The 22390-nt window shown below is 46.5% G+C and overlaps 1 protein-coding gene across 5 annotated transcripts in view; it reads right to left on the reverse strand.

The window, feature by feature from the left end:
* The window catches only part of FBRSL1 (fibrosin like 1), a 518137-nt gene extending 496085 nt beyond the window's left edge, over positions 1-22052 (reverse strand). For all 5 annotated transcript variants that reach the window (XM_050714124.1, XM_050714121.1, XM_050714123.1 and 2 more), the window contains exon 1: positions 21756-22052. In XM_050714124.1, the coding sequence (XP_050570081.1) occupies positions 21756-22052 (297 nt within the window). The remainder of the gene's footprint in view (positions 1-21755) is intronic.
* Positions 22053-22390: the final 338 nt, after the last annotated feature.

Genomic DNA, 22390 nt, shown 5'->3' on the forward strand with positions numbered 1-22390 from the left:
CAGAGCTCACCCAACATGCAGCATGGAAATAAAGCCAGCTCTGCCCGGCAGAGGAACAGGCAGGCGCTGAATATTCCCCCTTATGCTAGATGTACTATGTCATTGCAAAACTAACGCTGGAAACCTTCGCCAGACCCAAGAAGTTAACATTTTCTACTCAGCAGATAGGAAGTCTATAACGGCTTGTTTTATACCCTGTTCTCATCTCTGAAGACTTTTATTCTCCAGAGCAAATTAATCAGGCAGCTTGCGTTATGTGTTCTTTCTCCAGGCCTGGCTCCTCTCTCGGCATCTCTATTGATCTTCACTCAGTAATCCATTAGCAAAAGGTTTTGGAAATTTGCTGCTTTTAGAGTTCCCAGAGAAAGCCAAGTCCAATTTAGGGGGATTGCCAGATTCAGGTTTGAGAAAGCAATTCATCGGGTGAAGGATCACCATTTTTCAAAACATGCAGCAATATCCAAATCCCATTCTGCTGCTCACTCACATATTTACTACTCGATGCTCCTTGCTGCAAAGGACGACTTTAAATGACCAACAGGGAGAACAAGATTGAGAGAGAACAGATGAGAAAGCATCATGTGCCTGCAGCCAGCAAATAAGCCAGAAAAAAAAATCCACTGATTGATGCAAAAACAAGAGGAGAAAGATACAAAGAGAAGGATGGAAGGTGACAACTTTTAGTAAGTAACTGCATGCTTTTTGACAAATTTTTTTTTCCCCTGGGCTTCACAAGGTCACCTCTCCAATATACCTCCCTCCTATCCCACTTCCTCCCTAGCCCAATAAAGCCATGGCAGCAAAGAATATCAGTGCAGTTGCAATACAATTGTACCACGCTTTTTAGGTGCGCTTGTGCAAGATGAACTTTGCCTATTTAGTCCTTTCTCCTCTTATAAGTTATTTTCTCAACGCATGCATGAAAGTAACTTAAAATAAACCAAACCAGAAGAGATCATCCTTCCTTCCCATCAAACTTTGTACTGGATGGTGCCAAGCGTGATGCCAGCACCCCCCTGCACAGCCAAACCAGGCCTTCCCTGGAGCTCAAGCCCACAGGGACCAGCTCCGCTTCTGCTTTTAGCCTGCATTTAGGCCCACACGGCTTGGGGTGGAAAGTGAGGACAGACGGGTCTGGCCGTGCCAGAGGGGTGATTCCTGAGACACAGCCCAGGTGGCTGAGTCAGAGTGGGGTCACAAGCAGTTAATGTGATTTAGAAACCCCTCCACTCCACACACAGCACCTCACGAAAGGAAGGAAGAAAAGAAAAAGAAAAAATAAAGGCAAAATACACCCAGAGCTGCCAGTGCAGCAGCTGCTCAGGGAGGAAAGGCAGGATCAATCTCCTCTGTCAGAAGAGGCCCATAGCTGCCGGGGCACCCAGACCCACTGGACAAGGGGCAATAGGAACAGATCTGTACTCCTGAGGAAATCAAGCCCTCCCCACTATAGATCCAATATAGACGTGACATATCCGATACAGCATAACGAGGTGCTTCCTTGCCCACACCACCACCACTAACAAGCCGCCTGCTTACAGACAAAAAAGAAATATATATAGTTTTCTTTAAATCCACCACCCATTCCACCTCCCCCTCACTTCCAGCAGTGAAAACAGCTTCTGTCCAACCGTCATGTGAGGTTGAAGCAGAACTGACAAGAAAGGCAGCTTTGTGTGAGTGTCCCTGCCGTTCCCCCATCGACGATGCACGCGGAGAGCGGGGACAGAACGCGATGAGGGGCAGAGGACGAAAACCCCAGCACAACACTGCACATGCTGACCGCACGCCAGCCGCTGCTGCCGGCTCCTCGTGCTGGGCACTTGCCGAAAAGGTTTCAGCAAAATAACAGGAATCAAGTCCCAAAGGAGCATTTCTTCCCATAGCAAGCCTGACTCTTCAAACAGCAATCCAGGGTGCCAGCAGTGCTGCACGGTGCCCAGCCCAGCCACGCCGGCTGGATCCAAGCAGGTGAGCTCCACGCTACCTGCGTGAATTTGTTTGTACAGCGTGGTGGGGACACAGAGTAACACCTTAATGTGTGCTGGCAGCCGTTATTACCGTACCTCCATGCAGAGCTCTCCTGTTTATTCCTGCAATGACACCAGTAGCACGGCCCGTTGCTCTTTTTGAAGTAGGCTTTCATATGGCTACTTAGCAATTTGCTCCTCTTTCCCAGGATCTGAGGCTTCTGGTAGCACCATCTCCTTCCTGCACATTTTAACCATGTGCATCATGGTTTAGATGGTGCAACAGTTTGAATTCAAGGAGAACTGCTAACAATCCTCACTATATGTCTTGTGATATTTGGGTGTTATTTATTTAGATATACCATTGAAAGCCTTTCAGGACACCTCTTTCTCACCTACTGAACAGTCTATGAAGAACAGCACATACCAGAGAGGATGCAGCCCACGAGGGGAGCACATCCTGTAACTGCACTTTCCTCAACTCGTCTGGGATCCAAGAGGCCAGCAGACCCCCAAGCAGCCCAGTATTCATAACAATTTCCCAAAGCAGGCATGAAAAGCCTTGGAGATTTACTGACTCGAAACCAATGGCACAACAAAGGTGATGAGCTGTGCCTGGGGAAGCGGCTGGGAGACACCAACAGCCCGTGGGCACACACCAGGAGTGCCCAGGCACACGGTCTGGAGAACAGACTGCCTTCCATTTTTCATCTTGCCTCTCAAGGTAGATTAAAAAAAAATCAACTTTGAATCTCTTTGAGTCTTGTCACCAAAAGTTTTAAGACAGCGAATCCATCTGAGAGAAGTGAGGAGACATCTCCAGCTACAAACCAGACATCTCCAGTATAAAACCATACCCCAAAGCCACCAAGCCACTTTCCCTCCCCAACATTCATCAGCATCCACACTAACCTCATCCCTCTCAAATCCCCCAATATTTACACAGCACCCAGAAGAGCTGTAGGGGGAGCAGAAAGCTCCCATGCCTGTAGAACAGCATTTCTCCTGCACTTGGCAGCCGAGATGCAGAAATCCCAAGGGCAGCACGTGCCGATAGGAATCTGCTCCGGGCAGCTCTGCAGAGCTCCCGCATGCTGTGGGAATTCCCGATGCACCAGCAGTGCCAGGAAGGAGGAATTCAATGGGGTTTTACAGAACCAAGCAGAGGAAAGGAAGGGTTAGTGGGGAAAATACCATGATCAAGAGCGACCTATTGCCTGCTGTCTGCACTTTCCAACCGATTAAGCGAAAGGACTGGGGAGGGTGTGGAGGAAGGAATTTTGCTAACTAAATCCTGAGAATATAGGAGAAAGTGGGGGAGGAGAGAACCACAACAGCTGAATGATGTTCGGCAGCAAATATGCTTCTTTACTCTCACAGTAACAAAAATTCATGGTTAGTAAACAGGTGGAGAGATGACTCTTAAAAGGAACAGCTGAGAGATTGATTTGAGAATGAGAAGAGGCTCATTTTGAAGGAGTGAAAGCTCTACCCCGTGTAGCTATTTGTAGCTGGTAGAATACACTGGATTTCTTGCCTTTATCACCACAAACAAGAGGCTGTTTGTAATGTAAAGCTGCAAGTTACACGGCCAGTACCAGTGTCTGTTCCTTTATACTTCATCTCCCAATTTTATCATAAACAAACACACAGCTTACGGTTGCCTATAAATTTCATCCTCAAACTCTTCAGAACAAAACACCATGTACTTTAATCTTAATGTACTTCCTATCAAAAAGATCCTGCATGCAGGGTTTACAACTACTAAGCAGCAGTAGTGCCATGAGATAAGTTATCCTTGTTTTACAGAAGAAACAGAGGAACAGAGATTATATAACTTATCTGGAGAAAGGGGGGAGGAGGGGAGTGTGACCTGCCCCAGTTTCAATTCTGATTTTTCCAGTCCCCCAAGCTGTGCTGAAACCACTTTTGGATCTTCAGCAGCTACTATAGGGAGAGTATCTGCAAAAATGAAGCCTGACGCTTAGTTTTTATCAAACATCAGTGTGCAAGTTTTATTATCAGGACATGAAAAAGCCCACACGCTTAAACAGCTCAGAGAACTTAACAGTAGGTGCTTGTGCACCTGTAATTCTTTGTACACTACATTTTACACAAAACCAGGAGACTTCACAAGTGCTCTGTTCAAAAACCATATGGTGCAAGCAGAGGTCAACAGAACAAAGGAGTAAACAGGAGTTTGCAAGAAAACTAAGACAGACCCAATTGTTTATGTACACGGAAGAGAGAAATATATAAACTCATGCATGGACACGCAGGTACATACACTTCTAGCTAGCATATGATGCAAAGCAACGAACTCCTCCAGCTACCAGTGAAGGTTGGTAACACCATGTGGAGGCAGGTGGAGACAACGGCCTCCCTTCTAATGCACAGATTTATTATCAGTCTAAGATTATCTCATCACTTATGAGAAAATAAATGTATAATTTCCTTAAAATACATCTTGACTTGTTAATCTTTATTCTACGACTACACCAGAAGGCTGCTACAGGCATTGTTTCACAGAGCCTTACAAAGGTTACATTCATAAAAGCCTCTACCTCTCATCAAAAGAGGAAAAGCTTAAAGAGTTTAAATTTGGCGTAGCAAGAAAACTTGCATACAGATTAGCCAATTTATTTCCTACGATGTTGCAAGATACTGTTTTATTAGCTTCATTTGTCTTTAGCAGCACTGGAGACCAAGGTAACTACAGCTCGAGTTGCTGGAGCCCATATGAAAAAAAAGCTTTTAAAAAACTATCTTGTTATTCCTGCACTTACAAATCGTTTATTTGTTTGTTTTTTAAAAGGCTTGCTTATTTGAAGCAAATGAAGCTTTAAAAAGCTAGCTAGCTGCTGGCAAATATTTTAGACCATTTCTCCACTTCAAAGACTGTCCATATCAGAGATTCTGCAAAGTCCACAGCACACTAAACTGACACAAATCCCAGACAGAAACAGAGCTTACATTTAACCTAATAGCAAAATTCAGCTGAATTACTAATATTCCTCAAATTAAGATTTCACTTAGCTCTCCAGGTGTACAGTATTAAATCTTATTACCATTTTGTTAATTTTCAGCACACCCGTGCAGCCAAGATCAAAATCAGGGAGAAGATGTGGAAACTTGGCACCAGTGATGACAGTTTTGACACCGACTTCAAGGAGGCAGGACTTCACCCTCGGTCACTCCACTTCAGCTCATTTTTCCTTCTTTCCTCCAGCTCTTTTTTTCTTTCTTATCTCTTATGAAACGCACTGAAGCTCCAGCGAGTTCCCAGCCCTCGAACAACGTGTTCTCAAGCTAGGCAGCAGAGAATGCCAATACAAATGAAATCTGTGCTGCAGCTTCTACAGAGCTGGGACCACTTTACATGGTTCTGTCAGATATTTTTTTTTTTTTTAAAAGGCTACAATAAAAGTGAGCCATCTTGTTTCCTTCGAGTGAAAAGGCTTTGAAAGCGGAAAAAATACAAAGCAGCTAATCATAATGTGTTGCAGCAAATCCCTCGTCTGCGTATTTCGCTTCCTGCTTCCAGTTAGCACCGAGCACATGAGACCAAAACGCAACATCAGATCCACATGAAATTCTGTGCCTAGTCTGCAAACCAGTTACCATGACTGCACATGCAAATTGGTCAGATAAAAGCCAGTCAGAGGAATAATTGGCTATTTGGAGGTACAAAATGACTAATCTATCACAGCCACCACATAAGTGTTTTTTCCTCCGCTTCATAATTGTGCCACTTAATTCTCCAAGTCCAACCTAATATTTGGGATGCAATATGGCACCGTAAATACTGTAACGAAGCGGAAGGGGGCAGGCTCCATTCAGTGCCCCACAACCCTGCAGCACAAGTGCAGATGTTCAGCCTGTGGTCCCCACGGAAGTCACGGGACAACTTCTAAAGGTGAGTATAAAAAACAAGCCCATTCACAGCAGTTTTACGCGGAGAACTACACATCCTCAGGAAAAGCCGTAAGAGCTACCAGTGCTGAAAACCCCAGCTTAGGTCTCACTTTACTGTCTATGCCATCAGCTCCACTTGTGAGCCCAACCAGGCCAGGTACCCTCTCCTAAACAGAGTACCTTCAACAACCATCCTTCAGCATCACGCTCCTGATGCTATTCTAACAAACAATACCTTCTAAAAGTCACAGCATTGCAGAACTCTAACCTTTTCCCCCCTAGCAAAAATTTGGCACAAGTATACACAAGAACCACCGCTCTCCAGGAACTTTGATTTAGCCTTTTCATTGCTACAACCAGTTTCATTCCAGGTCCTTATGACTAAGGCAGGAGCAAAGCATTAGTCATTCTTTCCCCCCTCCAGGAGACAATGGAAATCAGTGACAAATGAGTTCCCTCGTTGGCAAGCACAAAGACTAGCTAGCTTCAACTTTAAGGCCACTTTAACCTACTAAGCTACCACCCATTTTCCTGCTGAAAGTACTGATAATTTTCTTTTAATGCTTTCTGCATGAGATTGGGAATTAATCAACTAAGGCAGATTTTTAGAAGAATATAAGAGTAACGTGAAGGGGGGAAAAAAATCACAGGATACATTCTCAATCTTTAAAAAAAATAAATTGAAAACTCTGCTCATTGGGACGAGCTGGTAGCACATCTCCTACCACATTTACCAGTTGTTCTACAGATTAGAAACATACTTAAATGGGTTCTCTTGTGGCAACAGGCTCACCTGTGTGGACAGAAACAAGCCGAAGCACATCCGTGCTTCCCAACAGAGGTAACCCTGTTTGGGGCAGGGGGGTCACAGGTCTTCAACCGAAGCACCGCCTGGGCAGTCCTGCTCACACAGTTACAGTACAGCTATATCAGAACATGATTTTCCATCCTGCACAGAACCTGCTTGAAGGTCTCCGTAGCACACAGCACTTGCATTCCTGATGGAGTTGTAAGCTACTGCCTGTCAGCTAAAAACCAGGTGCTGTGGGCTCGCCTACCAGCGCGGGGCAAAGCAGAGCAGGGCTGCATAAAGCCTCACTCAGCTGCTCGGACTTCAAGGATGCCACGCCAAACTTTCTACTGAACACCTCCACAGCACAAGAAAGTTAAAGCTTTCAATATTTTCCTTTCCAAGCATGGAGAAAATGGACCAGTTGCTAGTAATGATTTGCCTTCCTTACGCTCCAGGCCCTCCCATCTGTGAAACAGACATATTTACATTAATCCAGACAGTACGTGTCAAGTCCTACATTGGAGGTAGACAAACCAATGTCATCTCATTTGTTACCTTCCAAGATTTATAACGAAACTAAAACCCATATTTGTATTTTGGGCCAGAAGTACAAGCGCTTTACTTTAAAAAGGTAAACAGATCAGCCTCCCACCTGCACAAAGTGCTACCTGTTCACACCAGACTAATAGCTGTAGGCAGGATGCAAAAGAACATTTGTACCCATTAAACTAGAGGGAAAACAATGGCAAGAAGACAGCTGTGCGCCTAAGACTACGTAATTATGAGGTTACTGAGGGGATCTTGCAAGTTCCATATATTTAAACTTCAAGCACAAATCTTTCAGCAAGCTGGGGGGCCAGACCACAACCAACCATCCTTGTGCTTGCAAGTGGGCTCCGAGGAGCCCCCGGCTCCAGCCAGGTTTCCCCCACGTAAGTGCTTTCTGATCTTCTCTTTCCTTGCATTTCCTGATGAATCCATATGCGCCACTGGAGATGGGATTTGGCATGCATGCTCAGATTTAAAAACCCTCTGCCCAGATGTGCTAATCCCCTGTGGCACCCTGCTTTACCATACGTGACCTCCGATGGCATGATTTGACAAGGTCAATGACTACTGTGGCACAGAGGTTGCTTATGCTCACTGAAGTCTCCCATGTGCACACAAGAGGGTCCCTCCCTCTCTTTTAATGCAATTAAATGCTTTTTATTTAGAAATTTGCACAATTCATGTGCAATTTTCTCACCCTCCCCACACAACCAGCCTCCATTAAAACCATTTTCTGCAGCAGAGTCATCATTTAGCTGGGCTCAAACACTGATCTTATCCTCCCAACACTTTCTTCAATCCCTCCGTGGGATTAAAGCAAGGAAAAGTGACGCTGATGAGAAGAGCTGCTTCTTCCCCCACTCTTTGGATTTAATATTCAACATGTGCTTCTCCTTCACACAGCACAAGGAAAGGAAGGAAGTTTTGGAAGAAAGAAAGGAGAAAAGAATGGAAGACTAAAAAGAAGGAATTCTTGTGTAAACTGAGCTATAAAAACCATGTACAGACTGAACTACTTCTAACCTTTTGCTATCTGTAGGGTTAGAGACCTCATCCACATGAAGCCCCTGACCAAGCACAAACAGGAGCTTGTCTCTTCTTCCACCCCATCACAATTAAATTAATCAGCGAAAACAATGTGGAAACTGGGTTTTCAGAGCAATTAAACTGCAAGCAAAGTTTATCTTTCCAAGTGACCCTTCCTACCCCTGTAACACTCCACGTTTGGCCACAGCAGCTCAACTCCACAAGCTGAACTCAAACCAACCTCCCAAGAGCCGGCACAGCACCACGGCCACGTTACACCACCATTTCCAGTGGATCCCCCACTCTGATAACCTAAAGCCCAGGACGAACACTTGGCTACAACATTCAGTATCAATGCTCAGCAGCTCCTCAGCCCTTTCCCCCGTACCAGGAGGGCGTTTGCATGGCCCTGCAACACTCCAGGACCAGGGAACTGGGGAATTAGCCTTCCTTGCAGCATAAATGCTGGTGCCAGCACCCAGGAGGCAGTAGTGCCAAGCAGCCCGGGCACAAGAGGACTGTCCCTTTCAGCAGAACCACGCACTGACGGGTGGCAGTGGCCACTCGCTGCTCTGCCTCCCTGCTGCTGCACGGTGGGGAGCTTCCGAGCAGTGTGGAAGACCAAGCAGGTTAGCTTTGCAAAAGGCTACCGGCCAAAACACAGAGCTGTTCTCGCAGCTTGTTTCTTCTCTCACCAGCTTCCCCTCTCTTTAAACAGAAAGATTTTGGATAAAGGGCTGGGGAGGCATCTGTCACCACGCTGCCACTGCTGGCCCCGCGCTGCGAGGGGCTGGGAGTGGATCCTCGGCACGGCAAGCGGGCCTGCAGCACGGAGATGGAGCACGGAACAAAAGGGAAAATAAGGTCAAACCAAAAAAAAAAAAAAAGAAACAAGAAGCAGCCAAGATGAGAGAGATGACAGATACAAACGCACACAAGAAAAACCCCAACAGGCAGCTCGTTAGCACTGAAGTCGAGCACATGGAAAAAGAGAAGAATTTACTTCTTCCTCAACCGGAATGTTTGCATAATTGTCACTTTCAATTTTACATAATTCCCTTTCCTACGCATTTGTTTCATGTCTAGGCCACCATGCATGAAATAAATCCCTGTACCAGAGCACGGCCTGTCTGTACGACACGTGGCGCTAAGGAGGTTGGGCTTCCCGTTTATTCCCTATCACATTCCCCACAGGTGTGAACAATGCTTTATCAGGCCTAAAATAGAAGCAGCCAAAGAGATATCCGCCCCAGTCGGGGTGTGTTTGCCTAGGCAGATTTTTCTAAAACCATAAAGCAAAGTAAGTAATTACTTCAGCATTAGTTAGATACCATTTTTCCCCTTCACTCCACAGGGCACACTGAACAAGCGCCGCGCCGATGGGTAGTTCGGCCTGAAGTTGTAGGGTTTTTTGTTTGGTTTGGTTGGTTTTATACCCGAAGTGATGCATGTAGCTTTAATTAGGCTCAAATTTTCTTCACATTTAGTGCTGATACCCTGGTGCCCTATTAAAAAAAGCTGCATTATAAACCCAGACACTGAAATATCAACACCAATTAGGTCTTTCAGATACACGTTTTTAAACACTTCAGAGAAAAATCTACACCAAAAAGTGGGGACAAAGGATGAACTTTCAACATTAAGAGGAGCAGCACTAAGTAACTGGGCACCCAGAATCTCATTCTTTAATTAAAAAGAGAGACAAAACATTCCAATGACCCTAATCTACAGAAAACACAACACTATTTCTTTATTCAGGCTGAAAAAAATAGAAAACAGGAAGATTAAATGCTGTTAAACACAGATGATATTTAAAGTTCATTCAGCTTTAAAGCTTGACAACATATTATTAGAGGAACTAGAAAGTCTAAAAAAGAAATCTGTACGTCACTGCAATGATTTTACCTTATAATTCAGCCGTAACCCAAATTCTGACCTTCCTGGGAGCTATCTGCATCCCCCAGAACAAGGCAGGCAAACGGCTGTAGTTTGGCAGCTGCCTGGGCAGTGTGAGCAATGGGATGGCGATTCACTGGTCAGGAAAATCTCCGACCAATTTCTCTCCTTTTCACCAGCTCAGGAATACGTTGCAAGACAATGGCATTTGCTCTTTTCGAAAAGGCTCCATCGTCGTGAAGACATGCAGCCAGCTGTGTTTCTTTGTTTTTTTTTTTCTCCCTGCCTTTTTTCTTCCAGAGCCACACTGGTTAAGCTGCGCTGCTGCACGCTGTCATTCTCCCCAGACACGTCAATCTGTTTGTCTTACATGGGGGAAGGGAGAAAGGCACAGTGCTCGCTGCCATCGGGAAGGACAGCCTCACGCCATGGCCGACCCAACCCCTAAATACATACAGGGATGCTCCAGTGCAATTGGTAAAATATGCTACACTTTATTTTTTCCCCCAGGTCTGTATTCTTATTGGCATGCTTTTTGTGTCTTGCTTTATGCTTTAGGCACAGACTCATTATTCCTACAGTATTCAGCAGAGACTGAGTGAAGAATCACATTTTGCTTATGTTCTCAACCTCGCAAAGGTAATACTATGAAAAACACCAGTGACTTCAGCTGCTAAACATTTATAAACAGGGAATGGAAATTTTAACATACACATGCACAGAGGGAGGGAGATGTAATAGAACAAAAAGAATTTGTGTATCGCTTGAGACAAAAATGTATTCCTCCATCTCAGTGCTCGCTCCTTTTGGCCCAGGTAAACACACGGAAACAGCAAACACACGCTTGCTGTAATTAGCAGAAAATCAGAATTACGTAAAAACCGAACTGTGAACAAGGAAAAAAAAATCTGGAAAGCTGCATTTACTTGCAAGAAGCATACCAAGAGAAGCTGCTGGCTTACTGCTCCCAACGCTGGAGCACATTCCCCATGACTGCACCTTCACAAGCCCATGCCTGGTGCCAGCTCCATCAATGGGGAGGAGAGGACAGTGCAGCTCCCAGCACCCCTCCCCAGCTTTGCTGCCTGCTTCCATGAAGCCCAGATGTGGCACTTCCCAAAAACTGGGCCTGGCTGGAGGCAGACACACAGCTCCCCCACGCCACACACGCAGTGTTCCCCACTCCCTCTGGTCCAGTGCAGAACCTCACACCTCCACGCGGCCGCAGTGCCACCTGCCCCGTAAGCAGTAAAAGGAAAGGGACAATCTCTCCAACAATACACACGACAAACAGTTTTGAGAAAGACCTGAACAACCAGTAGCATACAGGACGGCTTGCCTCAAAGCAAGGCATGCCCAGGGACCGGGAACCTCATAACCACAGGGACAAAAAGCTCAGGCACCGCACAGCCATTGATGTGCTTCTCAGGACATAATACAGTGAAGCTAAGAAGCCAAGGATGTGCTGTCTGGAAACAGCTTTTTTTTCTTTTTTGTTTAAAAAAGACCAACTTCAGCAACTTCAGAAATAATTCTTGGGAACCTATTATGAAAACAAGCTCCATACAGTTGTTTATCTGAGGTCATCATCTGGGAGTTTACATTAGACATAGGCCCTCATTACACTAGTTCATAACCTCTGCTTTGGAAATGGCATGCTCTGTACCTGCCAAAACACAAGCTCATTTTTTAACCGAGGGTTTGATGCTGACACGAGGCTCTAGAAAACCTCATCTCCCAACAGCTGCTAAAGATATCATCTTTTCCTGCAAAAAGCCTAAAACTCATACAGATGATTTCATAACAGTCATGGGAACCTTTTTCTGATCGACGCTGTGAGCGCTTTTGGCTGGATGCAAATACAAAAAATGTAAATTTATAAATCGCTTACCCTACGTGACTTAGCGTCACTTAGCGTCACCCAGCGATGTGGAAGCAAAGTCAGAGCTGTACGAACCCAGTCACAGACCATGTGCAGCCCAGGGGCGCTCGTTTCTGTTCCATTAACCGCCTCCCCGACACAAACAGCACAGGAAACATCGGTGTCTGCTTCGCAGCCTCAAAATGGTTCTCCGAGGTGCATCGATCCCGGGGGGGCAGCCGGCCCCACAGCAAGGAAAAGGACCGGAGAAGGCTGCTCACCTCGCATCTGCCATCAGGACCTGCAGGGCCAGGCTGCGAGCAGCACCCCAGCAATAGGGCTTGAACAGGTTCATCGGTGCCCGCTGGAATCAGCACCACCACCACGCACACACTGCAAACATACAGACATCTGCGGAGTTTGATGGATGAGCTGATAGCAGGCACGTTATAGAATCCATCTGGTTGGAAAACCATTGTCATTTTCAGCTAAAAATCACATTTGCAAACTCAGATCACAATTTGGTGCTATTTAGCTTCAGACTAGAATACCAGAGCAAATGTTATTCTTTTTCCTGCAGAGAACCTTGCAAAATATTCAGTAACTCGACACTAATAGCAGAGTGATTTTTTTCTAATGCACCAAATGCCTTACTAAGTCTGACAAAAAAGGAAGGAGATTTTTGCCTATCTTGCAACAAAACCTCTCTTGAGATATGGGTCTGTTCTGCATCAGGAGAGTTCCCTAGTAAATGCCTGAACGAGTGCTTCTAGGAGAAGCAAGATTATAAATCCCAGGCATCAGTAAGGAAACGGGAGAAAAACTCCCCAAACCCAGACCTGTATTTTAACTCTAAGGAGACAGAGAAGTGAAGCACAGGAAAATCTATCACTGACCTTACACTTGCAGTGGTACGCAGATGCAGCATGCTCATGGGCAACGCATCCCCTGCGAGACACGCTTACACACCACAGTAAGAACCTGAGGTGGGGGAAAAGGGGGGAAAATTTCGCTAGTGGTTCACCCTGGGAGATTTCTACCTTGGCTGCAAGCCACTGAAATGACAAAGGAGGCCGAGAGACGCTGATGCACGCACGTGCTCCCAGCTCCTGCACCGCCACGAGAAGCGTGGCACCATCCCATCCCCTGGGAGCATCCAACTGGGACAGCACGTCCTCACCCCAGCACCGCCACGGCTCCTAAGCACTAGAAGGCACGAGGACATCATCTACCCGAGGATCACATCACTCCCGGGGTGATTTAGTGACAAGAAGAGGTCTGCCAGGTGCGAGGGACATGCCAGCCCTCCACAGGCAGCCGCGTCCCGGCACCTCCAGCCTCGGCGGGTCGAGGCGAGACTCACGGCAGGAGACGGACGTGCCCAGAGCTCTGGCAGGAAGCTTGTGGCAGAGTCAGAAAGAAAACCCCATTATCTCTCCTTCCGGTCCCCTCTGCTAACCGCTAGACCACAGAACACTTTTATTGTAGGATAACATTACAACAAATAGCTATTTTCTGTTAGCAGAAAACCCACACTTTGCAGTTTTACTTTTAAAATTCATTTATGCTCCAACTCCGTAAGAATGCAAGCCAGTCCTGTGACACAGCATAAACAATTCTCCCTCCTTTTCATGCCCCAGTTTTATTAAGTAATCCCCATAAAAGCAATTACTGAGCTTCGGACTGAAAAATAACTAGAAAAAAAAGTGACAGCAAATTCTGTGCATCTTCATTTGCATACGGATTCCCTCCCTCCCCCTTCCTAAGGTTTTTGCCATGAGGTCTTTTATGTCTCTTCCAATAATCATATAATTATATGATTCCTAAAGTACATGCTGGCAACACTTCAGGGGATTTTAGTCATTACAGGTGACAAGACTTCTCTCGTGTCTAATGCTCGCTAGAATTTCCTTCCACTTCATTCACAGACAAGACGATGAACTGACTGACACCCAAAAAACCCTCTCCCGGATACATTTTGGGGTATCGGCCCTCTCCCTTCTCCATTATGGATCCCGGGAGCTAGACAGAAACGAACTGCAATGAACTTCAACTGGAATGAAGCATTTTTTCAATTAGGCGGCCCATCATTTTTCCCAGGCACCACGTCCAACTATTTTAATGGCTTTCACATTTTTTCTTTAATTTTACAATCTGAAAGAAATGCCAAGGTTCCATCAAAGACCAAGAATGCTGTAATTCTATTTCTTCCTATGGTTGCAAGTTATTAACAAGCTGTCAAAACACCATAATTATGTTATATCAGGTTTGACTGATTCCATAAACATCTCTTAGCTGCACACTATCTTGCTTCTCGCTCCCCATGTGCGAGTATGCGCTTGGGCTGCATGGAGAAGAGAGGCTGCGCATCCTCTTAGCAGAGCAAGAGACATTTATGAGCTCCAAAAGAAATCGACAGCAATAGCGCGTTTATAAGCTGATGCACTTGGTACCACTGTGTGGTTTAATAAAACGTTTCTTCCCCTAAATTGCTTTGGGTTTTTAGCTCTCCTGCAGAAATGAGAGCTACCAGGGAAGACCCTATGATCTCACTGACCAACAGGAGGGGTTAAAGAAGTGACCTTGGGGTCCAGCAGCACACCACAGCCCGCTGAACACCCAGAAGCCCTAAATAATCATCTGTTTCCCAGCCTGAGCTTCATGTTCCCTCCTAACCTAGGCATCTTCTCGCTAAGCAGAGGCTAAAGCAGAGATACATTAGCTTCAGAGCAAACCAATCTATGTGTAAAGGTGAAAAACTAAATAAAAACCACCAAACAATTACAGTCATTTTTACAGATCTGGAAAGAACATCTGTTGGAGGGGAAGATAATGCAATGATATTCAACTGCAAGCACTACAGGCGTTGCATTTAGACTACAGGCACGAGCACACCACGTATATATTTTCTGCATGTCTCTATCACAGCGCATTCAGCAAAGAGCACCGGCACCATCCTGCAAGGCATGTGCTGGGCAGAGGAGACAAGCAGCTCCCTAGGCCTGGTGACAGAGCCCAAGAGCCCCTAAAATAGAGTGTTTGACTTCAAATTGCCACGTCTCTGTGGCACGACTATACATAGGCAGCACAAGATTAAAAAAGCTTTGCTTTGAGCACAAAGGGAGAGACAGGAACAGTGCCATAAGCCCATGTTTTGCAGCCAGCAGCGCAGGGAAATCATTTTGATCCCTTCAATCCCCTTATCCATGCCAACCACTGACCTTGCAGATGCAACTTTTGTTCAAGTTTAGTCTCTCTTTGGCTTGAAGCAAGACAGAGCTGCACAGGAAACGCTCTCCATTCATCCCGCGCCACGCCAGCGCTGCACACGAAGCTGCCTCGGTGCCTGTTCTCACCCGGTACTTCTGAACTTCGGATCCAGACTGTCCTAAATAACCAAGTCCCCAAACCAACACTCTCCTATCCCCAGGCTCGGCACAACGTCAGCCCAGCACGTTCCTCCCAGCTCCCACGGCCACCAGCCCGGAAGGCACTGACTGCGGCCCCACGCAGGTCGTGCATTGCAGAGGCGCCTCCAAAGTCATTTAATGCTCACCTCCATGTTACACCTATTGGATTAGTGACACCAAAACTGGGTCTCCTTTCGCCACCTGAACAGCATTCTTAAAAGTTCATTGTTTTTGTAAAAGAGGCTGGTTTTCAAAGAGATGGAGCAGGGCAGGTAAAATAGCATCCAGGCTGCACGAGGAGCACGGCTGGAACAGCCAAGGCTCCCGTTGTGCTGGAACACAGCAGAGCCAGAAGATATTTAATCGGCAAAAGCCACTTCACCTACATAAAACTCTTTTATACCTTTACTGTGATAAACTGGAGGCATTAAAGTGCACTGAATTGGAAATTGTTCTCACTTACAGCAGGATGTTCTCATACGACTGATACCAAGGTGCACGTCCTCTGTACTGTATTTCAAGAAACTTTATTTAAAAAAGAAAGGGGAAAAAAATGTATCACATCGGGCAGGATAGGCTGTTTCGGTTTGGCCCATGCTGTTCGCTCCCTAGTGCTCGCTGCAGCACTCTGGACAAAGTGCACGAAGCTCCGAGCCACCGCAGCAGCTGCAGCAAGGACCTCACCACGGCACCTCTTCAGACCCACAAACAAGCAAAGCCCACCCAGACCACTAAGCCTGAGGCAGAGGGAAGCAGCCTGCAGCACCCGGACAACTCAACACCCCACGCCAAGGATACCAAGAGGAAAAAAACACCCCAAAACGTTTATATCGCAGGAAAAAGCGAGATCGCTGCACGTACCTTAGCACAAGGGTAACTCTGCAGCCTGGGTGTTGCACCTCCGTAACGCCATGAGTTTTTGAAGAGGGACAGTCGTGCGGTACGTCAGCCCTTCTGCCAGGCAGGCAGGAATCTATCAGAGACAAACTGACATACGCCAGGCTAAGCCCATCCTACTGGGCTCCCTTTCTCACTGTTATTTTCCCTGAAAAAAACGCCAATATTCAGCCTCATTCTGCGAAATAACTGAGATTAAAAATAAAAAGAGGATCTCATTAGCATACTGGGAGGACGATAAAGTTTTCAGTTCTCTCTAGACAAGAAGTCAAGTGCATTAGTACAAGTAAACACTAATTTGGATCGAGTATCATCTATCATTTGGATTAAGTGTAACACTAGCTTTATTATGGCCCCTTTATCCAAAAATCTTATCTGTGCAATACACCATACTGTCTATTTTTAAGTATATATCTTTTAAATTAATTATAATTCATCTTCTCAATTTCTCTGTGCTCATTTGCCCACATTTCAACAAGCTTCATCTCACCTTTTACCCCACGTTTCAGGCCGCTGAAGAAAGGTTGAGCAGCTATGCTGCAGAGAGCTCATATAGAAGAATTTTCTAAGACTTTAAGAGGTCTTTTTAAGAGGTCTCAGCAGGGATTTTCACCTGGATTTTGAAAACCTTGGGCGTTCCACAGCCGGGCCTCAGGTAAGGAAGCCACTTCCCCTCTCTGATGACACCACAGCTATGTTAAATGGCACTAACGCTGATAATACCACGCTGGCAGTACCTGTACTCGCCATGCACGCTGCCACTCCTGTTGTGCAACTGGCCCCGCACGCGGTGACACCAACAATGCCACCCGGTGACAACAATACCGCCCGGTGACAACAGTGCCACTGCACAGCTCTGCCTCTGCACTGCCCGGCCGGATTTGCTGATGGGGCAATAAGCTCCAGCTCCAACAGCAGAGCCAGATCCTCGCTCATTGCCGTGCTTTGCAGGACACCCAGCTCCTCTTGCTCCTGCCCACATATAGCGCACGAGGCCAAGCAGATGTTCAGTCTCTGCAGAACGTGCCCCTCGGAGCTGCTTTGCTTTAGCTTCTTTGTATTAACAGCCTCTTGCTCTTCAACAACAACCAAAACACACTGTAAGTACCTGCTTTGGAGAAGATGCAAAATCAACAGTAAGGAGAATAAATCAATGGGGGCTAACAAGCCTTCAGGAAAACCAAAAGGCACTGAGAGCCTTTACAGCACTGTCTAGAAATTACTAGCTTTCCTAGCTTTTCTTAACTGTCCATCAGAAATACTAACTTGATACACAATCACTTGGCAATTAAGTAGAAGGAAAAAATATTTTGAAGTGTAGAAGCTTGTTTTAAAACAGAAGATGAGGCACAGAAAACATCCAGCGCAAAGCAGGCGCACAGCGATATGATCGTAAACCAGCAGCAACCCAGGCAGGCCAGTGGAACTAGCACAAAACCTTTGGAACAGGAAGTTGCAGTTAAATACACTGGTTTTCTTATCAATGAGAGATCAGAGCAACAGTAACAGCACAGTGTACAGCACACATGTGAGAACAGCCTTATCAAGATAACAGCTGAAGAACTCATGGATGCTGGCCAGAAGCCTGCGATCACCGTGGGGCTTTCTGAACCCGGTGACACCGGAGTGACTCCGGAGTGACACCAGAGCTGTGTCAGCGCTGCCGCGAATCCAGGTGGGAGCAAATACAAGAGGGGGCAAAGCTCTCGCCCCCCTGGGGGCTGGGGGTGCCCGTCCTGCTGGCGAGGGCAGCGCCGCTTCCACGAGCTGGGCGCGAAGTCAAGGCATGGCTTTTTGGCCGGGGGACCTACCGCCACGCACCGCGCCGCTCGACGCGTGTTTGCAAGTGGATTCTCCAGGAGATGCTATAAATAGGTTAAACATTCCTTAAAGGGGGAAAAAAAAAAGAAAAAAGAGAAACCACAACCCTTACGTACACACCACGAAAGTTAAAATTTCCACAGAGTGTTCCAAAGCTTTGCTGGAATCTGTAAAATTGATAAACAAAAGCCAAAAAGAAAACACAACCCCTTGTCTTTACAACTACTTTGGGAGAACAATTGCTCTCAAAGATCGCATTCATTAACATTCTGATGAAGTTCCCTTTTAGGGCTGTTTTTTGTACTTGAAAGGAACAGCGATGATCAGAGAGAGCCCTCAACTACCGACTCACTCATTTAGCTTCTCTCACTCTGATTCACCAATCACCTTCAAGAATAATTAGTAGCTTCATCTGAACGTAATGAATACACACACATGCTCACATACGTGCCATTCATTTCGGGAGGCGGCCAGAAATCCCCCGTTCCTCGCCGCGGCTCAGGACCCATCTCCTGGGCAGCACCAGCCATGTCCAAGCCGCCCGTGCTGGTGGTCAGGGCCAACTCAGGTCCCAGGTTTTCGGCCCCAAAGTCGTGGCCGGGTGGAAAACAAAATGCCCTGCATACCCACCAGCTGCACGGTGACGGATTTATTTGAGAAGATTCAGGGGAAGGAAGGGAAAGGGGAAGTTTTAATTTCGTACGCGCAGAAAGAGGCTGCTGCTGCATCCGTGAGCTTTTGGTTTTTTTCCTTAAAAAATATATATAATCAAATCTGTCTTTACGTGAATAGGGGACCTGCAAATCGAATCACAAACAACGATCACAGAAGTAAGATGCAATGTTTTCAGATGACAACTGCCAGGAAAACACTGCCATGCTAGTTAAATAAAAAAAAATCCCGAATGCCCAAAATTCACACCAAGGAGCTAGAAGAGACTTCGTAAAGCCACCCCTCAGCATTAACCTTAACTGCTCGTATCACCAGGTCAACATGCGGGAGGCATACTTAAAGCACCCTTTATTTACAGGAACCAGTGGTGAGAATTTTCTGAAGTGGGGAAGGGGAATTCACAGTATTTTGAGATAAAGAGAAAAACAAACAGAAAAACCCTTGCCTCTTCCAAACGTTTCTGTCAAAGTTCTGCCTAAGCACTGAGAAATTTAATTTCCAGGGGGAAACCCAAAACCTAGCTAGCCTATTAAGCTTTATCACAGATCACTGTAACATCTAATGAAAAACAAACCAAGAAGAACACAAGAAAGGATCACAATGAACTACCATACATGCAACAAAAGCTCCTTTTAGGATTATAAATTAAATAAAGCAGACTTTCTCAGTTCAGTACAGTTCCTAGGCTGGGCACTCACTTTTATCCTTTCTCCCCCTTCGCGTACATGGAGGATTTCAATTCTTATTTACTTCCTAAACGTCATCGCAGCAGATTTTAAGTCCTCTTACAAAAATTAAAAATATATATATATATACACACACTGAAATGCAAATCTCCTCCAACCCAGAAGAAAACCACCTGTTGCAGTCAAGTACACTAGAGAGCACAGCTCCACACCACGCAAAATGACCTTGCAGTTTCAGTCATTTACATGGGCATATGCTGCTTTGAAGTAGTTTTGTCTCGATAATCCCCTTCGCTTGCTGCTACACCAAACCTGCCAGACGTCGCCCATTGTCAAAGGCAGTGCTGCACTTCTCGAAGGAAAACCCACACAATGCAGAGCATTTTCTCCTCCTTCCTGTAGCTGCAACTTATGAAATACACGAGATCATTAGGGCTCCCGGAGCGCCTCAAATGCGAGATACCTCCTGGGTCAGGACCTGCAGGAAAGCGGGGAGCGCTGCTTGTTCTGCTCCTTCTGATGGGCCAACTGCTACCCCAAGATGCTCAGGCACACGTATCCTCTTGCAAGCAGGTAAATACAGTAGGAATCAATTAATTTCAGGTGCTAGTGTAAGAATTCCAGAGGGAACAGTTCATAAAGATTTATATATACTTTTTTTTTAAGGAAAAAAAACAGAAGTGCTTCCCCAGCCAGATGTCCTTTGGGGTGGCAGAAGTTTAAGGTCACCTTCCACCCTCACGTGCCCTATTATCAAGGTTACGGTTTGGTTGATTTGATAACAAGGCATATCCCATTTGAAAAGCACAGAGTTTCCCCTCCAGCCCTGGAGGGACTGTGCTATCATTTGAATTCTATTTCCTGATAATGTGCTCATCATGGTAGAAAATTTCTGCAAGAAGATGAATTTTACTTTCTTCACTGACAGCTCGGTAGAGACTCGGGGCTTTACTTGGACCTATCCGCTGATGCAGATTTGACTAAGAGCATGCCCAAGAAAAAAAAATAACAACACAGACAGGTCTATGGCACTTGTTTAAAGGCACACAAAAGCGGATTGCCTGCTCATTATCAGCTGTGTGTAGACAAAGTAGCTGGCTTTCCTGCTAGGACAACACCCCACAAATGACGCTGCGAGAGGCCAAAGAATACCAGTCACCAACCCAGCACCGGTCACGTTCCCACTCCAGCACGTACACGCTGCTCACCGCCTGCCTAATTTGTGTTTTTGTGGACGAGCAGAGGAGGGCCAGGCTCCCCAGGCCACGACTCCATCACCCCAGCATGGGAATTGATGGCCGAAGCACCAAGAACTTCCCAAGCGGGACGGTGGGCCAAAGGGGATCCCAAGGGCTGGGCGAAAGGTGCTAGGAATCCCAAGGCAAACTTGAACTCACTCACCAACCTCCACAAAATCCTTCATTACTGTAACGTGGGTTAATAGTGAGAGGAAATCTGCGGCAGAGAGCGCACCCAAAACTTTGCCCACGTTTTTTCAACGCAGCATGTCAAAGCGGTCAAAGGCACGGGGTGGCTCATATTTACTTGGAACTCAAGCTCCTGTGCCTACCAAGCAACTTGTTGGGTGCCGTCGCTCTCAACAGCTCACTTCTTCCCCTCGTACACAAACAAAACAAAAACCAAAAGCCAAAGTCTTCGTTTGTCAATGCCCCTCTGAAAATATTAAATTTCCTGCTCTGCTTAACTTAGCTCAGACAAGGCAGGCAGTATTTGCTCAGCAAATATTGTTTGTAATAAGTTAGACAAGCAATATTTTTTGCCAGCCTATTAACACCAGAAAAATATGTACAGTCAACAAGAGATGAAGAATTTGTTCAATTACTTCAAAAATGGGAATTACAACCAAGGGATTATTATCCATTTAAACATCTCTTTTCCACAAAATGTCAAACACTAGCCATTTGCTAACAATCTCCGGAGACAGATAAAGTAACGTTCTGGCAACGCAAACACAAACTCCACGAGCCGAGGGGGGGGGCGACGGGGACCGGGTAGGGCGGGGGGGGACACGGGGTAAGGGGGAGCAGGGGGGCACCGGCCTGCAGCAAGTTGCCAGCGGTGCTGCCCGGCATCCCTCCGGGCTGACACCGCGATGAAGGCGCATTAATTGGCATCTACAAAAAATTCAGCAGCGTGAAAGCACCCTGATTCATTTTCCATTTAAAAAAAAAATATATATATATATGTATTTTTTTTTTTTTTAATTTTTTTTTTCCCCGGTCCCCTTTCAGCTCCTACCTCCAGGGCTTCCAGGGTGTTGAAGCTGGCTATGGCAAAGCCATCGATCAGGTCCTCTTCCTGGGAGCTGGACTCGCGGCGGCGGCGGCGCGGGGGCCGGGCGGTGCGGGCGGCGGGCGGCGGGCCCCGCGGGGCGGTGCAGTTCTGCCCGCCGCCGTTCTCCTTGCCGGGGCTCGGCTCCTTCTCGGAGCCCGACGAGGGGCTCTGGTTCCGGGGGTCGCGGGCCGCCGCCTCCCGCCGCCGCACGCGGTCCCGCTGCGACCTCGACCTCCGGCTCTGCCGGATTTTGCCATCCATCGCCGGAGAAGAAGCAAATCAAAAATGAAAGGATGAAAAAAAAAAATAATAATAATAATATAGAGGAGGGGGGTGGGAGGAGACGGGGGGGGGGGGGATTAAAAAATAAAAATAAGGCCGGGAGCGGGGTGGGGGGGGAGGATGGGGGCGGGGGGGGCGCGGGGGGTGGAGAAAAGTCGCCCCCCTCCAACTCACCGCTTCCCCTCTCCAAACCCCGGAGCCCTTAAAAAAATAATAATAATAATTAAAAAAAAAAATAATCAACAACAACAACAACAAAAAATCCTGCTGTTCAGACCCTCGGATCCAGGGCGATGATAATCCACAGAGCAAGGCTG

Source organism: Cygnus atratus, chromosome 17, assembly GCF_013377495.2.
Source record: "Cygnus atratus isolate AKBS03 ecotype Queensland, Australia chromosome 17, CAtr_DNAZoo_HiC_assembly, whole genome shotgun sequence".
In the NCBI taxonomy this organism is placed as follows: Eukaryota; Metazoa; Chordata; class Aves; order Anseriformes; family Anatidae; genus Cygnus; species Cygnus atratus.